This window comes from Belonocnema kinseyi, chromosome 1, assembly GCF_010883055.1.
Source record: "Belonocnema kinseyi isolate 2016_QV_RU_SX_M_011 chromosome 1, B_treatae_v1, whole genome shotgun sequence".
In the NCBI taxonomy this organism is placed as follows: domain Eukaryota; kingdom Metazoa; phylum Arthropoda; class Insecta; order Hymenoptera; family Cynipidae; genus Belonocnema; species Belonocnema kinseyi.
The window spans coordinates 141,129,595-141,134,120 of record NC_046657.1 but is presented as its reverse complement, the minus strand read 5'-3'; the positions used below and the strand labels follow the sequence as shown (position 1 = coordinate 141,134,120).

Here is a 4,526-nt window from a genome sequence, read left to right as displayed (position 1 = left end):
CCCCCCCCCCTTAACCAAATATGTATCCTGATTTAAAGTTTCTCCACAGATCAATGCTCTAACATCGAAGAAGGATAAGAACATACCTCCCAGTCGAGCCCGCAGGAGTCTAAAGCGGTACATCAGCTTTTTACAAGAAGCCACCCTCAGCCCTATGGCTGCTTCTACACCACGGCTGTTAGATGTGGTAGCCGAGATAGCTCCATCCAAACCACCGTGTCCACATGTTTCGACGCCAGTAACCAAGTCTTACGAATGGCTGTACGCTCGCCCAAAAAGAAGGTATAATCGGGGCAGTTGCAACCGGCCGCCACACCAGCACCGTATACGGATAGAGTTTCTCCCTTCCTGCCCCCCGCCGGCGAAAGGACATTACAGGCAGAGATCGCAATCACGGACAGCGAGTCCGAAGCCCTCAGCCTGGGCCGGGGTTCACCGATCACCCAGCAGCCGACACCGCACACACGGCAACGCCGATCCGAGTCCCATAGGATACTTCGAGAGAATTTTGTCTTGGCAAGACGACGTGACTCGACCGGCGACACATCCCCGCACCGATGGCGCCTAGTCTTGGCCCTGCTAGGTAGGCACGCCGAATCTGTACACCGGCCAATTGCCCAGTTTCTGCCCGGTTCAGCAGTCCCACCCATTAACGCTTACCGTGCTACACGGCCGTCGAGACCGGCCACTAATTTTTGCAAGCCTTCATCCCGTATAATAGGGACCCCGATAAAACGAGATAAACTGAACAACCGACGGTGTGTACACCCACGCCTCTCAAAAAGACTAAATATGTAATTTTACGGAATACACCAGAAAAATGATTGATAGAAAAAATACTGCCTCCTCATTGACTCTACCTGCTCGACTAGATTAAGTTAGGCGTAAGGCTCTTTTCAGATGGATGCGTATCAGCGTTGGATTAACTGGATCAAATCAAAATCACTCAACCCTGTCACTTCCGGAAGTCACGCGATTCAAAATCCTGTGGCGCCCTACTGGCGCATGCATCTGGCTGACCTTGAAATTTTTACTCGTGGTTTAAGAGCACCACTGCGACCTGCACCGTAATTCTCCGGTTTCGATTATGGGGACCCTCGGAAATTCCTAGAAGAATTTGCTACTTGTCTCGTCCAATGAGAAATTTATCGAGTTCACTGGAACTGTACAGTAGGAAAGGCCTTGCAGGACAAGGCGGAAAAATGGTGGAATGCCTACAAATCGTTTCACCTCCCTTGGGAGGTGTTTCATTAAGCCGTGCAACCCTGGCAGAACAAAACGAAGCAGAAACTCAGAGCGATGGCATGTGCCAAAATGTTATTATTGTCCCAGATGCCATGTGCACAGACTATCCTATCCTGGACCAGAGACGGCAAATCAGTAACTCGGCGGAAAACTAGCTCGGGGCGGCGGAACACGACGTTCCGGCACAATACCCAAGCGAAACTTCCGCCCAGTAATCTCCGCCGCCCAAATATCACAAAGTTCCCTCCTTTATATTCGGGCAAATATAGGGAAAACAAAATTAAAGCCCTCTTTAATTATGCAGCGTCGGATAACATAGTTAGCACAAATATACTGAATAAACATCTATTACGCAACTTATAGCCCAGCCCGCCCCAAGCCAGACTTGCAGCTTATGACACAATCATGAGGCTGTGTGGAGCCATAAATCTGAACATTATTGCAAACAATATATCCTACCCGGGTTACTTTTTTGTCACGAACGAGTTACACGACGAAATAATCCTGGGCAGACCCTGCCTAATGTAACACGGAGCAATAATCGACAACGTTTCGAAATGCCTGTACATAGGTTTACAGCAGCGACAGAGAGTTTTTGCCCCTACCTTCTTTGTGAACCCACCCCATTAGCTCCCAACACTCTTAGAAATCCTTAACACATGAATTTAGCCAAACAAACGCCCCCTTTTTTGGGAACTAATCGATCGACATCAAGGAATTTTTATCAGGGCACGAAACTTCGCAGAGCTTTAGCCGGATCCCACGAAATCTATCTCAAGCACGGCCAACCATTTCGAATGCCAGTCAGAGGATATTCCACCTCTCACCAAGCCGTTATTGACAAAGAGATTCCAGAAATGTTACTCGACAATATCATCGAGCCCACCTTCTCCCCCTATAGCCCCCTATAGCCCCTATAGCCCCCCCCCCTGGGGGGTTATATCTCCTTAACTTCTACCAGTTATCCACGAAGCTTTGAAGGATTTAGGGCCAGCAAAAGTATTCACTACAATGGATTTGAAAAGCGGATACTGGCAAATTCCCCTACACCCCGAAGCAAGGAAATATACGGCTTTCTCAATACCCGACGGAGGTCAATACCAATTTCAGGTCATGCCTTTTGTCCTTAAAAATTCCCCTTGCACCCTCCAGAATCTAATCCGAGAAATTCTCAGAAATTACTGGAGAAAATTTTTGATAGCATATCTGGACGACATAATTGTATACTAGGATACACACACACGTTTTTGAGAAACTCAAATTTTATGGCATTAAGTGTAACCCAAAAAAATGTCATTTTGAAAAAGCATAGTTAAAATACCTGGTACATATCGTCACCGCCGATGGTAATCAGGCTCAGCCCGAACATGTGCAGGCTATTGGAGAGGCAAATCCCCCACGCACACTCAAACAATTGCGAAGTTTTCTTAGTATATGTGGATGGTTACGCGAATACGTCCTCGTTTCACCAAAGTCGCAGCCCTTTTAGCCGATCTACTAAAACCGCACCAAAAATTGCGGTTGAATCCCGAAGCACAAGCCTCTTTCGAAAATTTAAAAAAAATACTATCGGGCCCTCTTGCCTTGGACCGACCAGATCCACGTCTGCCTTTCATCCTCCAGACCGATGCCAGTGCAAAAAGTCTCAGCGCCGTCCTACTACAGGAAGATGAAAATAAGAAGCGTCGAATAGTCTCATACGCAAGTGCAAAGTTCTCTCTAGTCGAATCGCGTTATCACTGCAATGAGCAACAGTGCCTAGCAGTATTATGGGCTTTGAAGCACTACCGACCATATTTAGAAGACGGCCACTTCACTTTGAGAATAGATAGCACGGCACTAACCTGGTTACATCACGTAAAGGATCTGCGTTCCAAGTTAGTCGGTTGGGCATGCCTGCTGAGAGAGTTAATTTATACTGTCGACCACTGTCGAGCACTGTCAACGCTTTGATAATGAATTGACAAACCCTTATCCCAGCACCTAGATCCCAACGCATCGGTATCCGGAGAGCCAGATGTGGAAAGAATGTGCCCGCCTTCACAAGAAGGGTTCTCAACGAGCGAAGCCAGTACACGGATTCGCAATAATACAATCGGCCATGGGCCACTGCTTGAACAGATGTGCGAAGAACAGCAAACTTATGCCGTAATTACCCGCAAAGTTAAACGCTGGCACAAACTTCGAGCACGTCGCCGAAATAAGCTCGAGGAAAACTACGTGCAAGATCACCGGCTAGATCACCTCGGTTTCTGAAAGAAGCACCCAAACCAACCGACATGATCGATACGAGTTCCCGAAACCATGATCGAACACGTTCTTAGCGAACATCACGACTCCCCCTTAGCAGGATACCCCGGAATGGATGAAACATTGCGGGATATCCAGGCCCGTTATTACTAGCCGGGAATGCGCCCAGACGTAAGGAAGTACGTAGGTAGTTGCCACCTGTGCCTATGCACGAAGGCCGTACGCACTACTCGACCAGACTGCCTTCGTCCACGCGCAGCGAAAGCACCCTGGAAAAATATAGCCCTGGACCTAATGGGTCCTTATCTGAAATCAACGGCCGAAAAGAGTTTCATTCTCGTTGTAACGGATTTATTTTCTCGATGGATAGAGGCATTTCCCATTGGTTCTTCGAGAGTATACGTTCTCGTAAATTTGCTAGAACGAGAAGTCTTCCCTAGATGGGGCTACCCACGACAAATATTAAGTGATAATGGTAAACAGTTTACCGGTCACACTCATAGAATCTCACCGTGCAACAGAACTGTCGAGGCTGGCAACTAATCCTCGCAAGCCTTCATCCCGTATAGTAGGGAGCCCGGTAAAACGACATAAACTGAACGACCGACGCTGTGTACACTCGCCCCTCTCAAAAAGGCTAAATATGTTATTTTATAGAATAAATCAGAAAAATTACTGATAAAAAATACTGCCTCCTCATTGACTATACCTGTTCGACTAGATTAAGTTAGTCACAAGGGATGCGACATCTGGACGCGTTCCTCACCGAACAGAGAAGGAAAAGTGATCGTCGAAAATAAGACACGAGTACCCTCCATATTTCTTCCAACCTGAGAAACCCAAAAGATCGAATAGGGAGATTCGTCGTCAGCGGCTTTGGCTTTTGTGTGGTTCACGATGTTCGAGACCTCGGTCTTGAGTCTATATTTAGCCTTAGATGGAGTTTACCACCCACTTAGAGCTGCACTCTCAAGTAACCCGACTCTAAGGAGAGATTCTCCCGAAACGCGTACCGGTCTCTACGGGCCTGG

General features: G+C 47.5%; 1 protein-coding gene across 1 annotated transcript; it reads left to right on the top strand.

Moving 5' to 3' along the window:
• Window positions 1-3,654: 3,654 nt before the first annotated feature.
• On the top strand, window positions 3,655-4,038 carry LOC117180323 (protein NYNRIN-like). The gene has a single exon (XM_033372764.1). It carries the CDS (start codon window positions 3,655-3,657, stop codon window positions 4,036-4,038), a length of 384 nt encoding a protein of 127 aa, XP_033228655.1.
• Window positions 4,039-4,526: the final 488 nt, after the last annotated feature.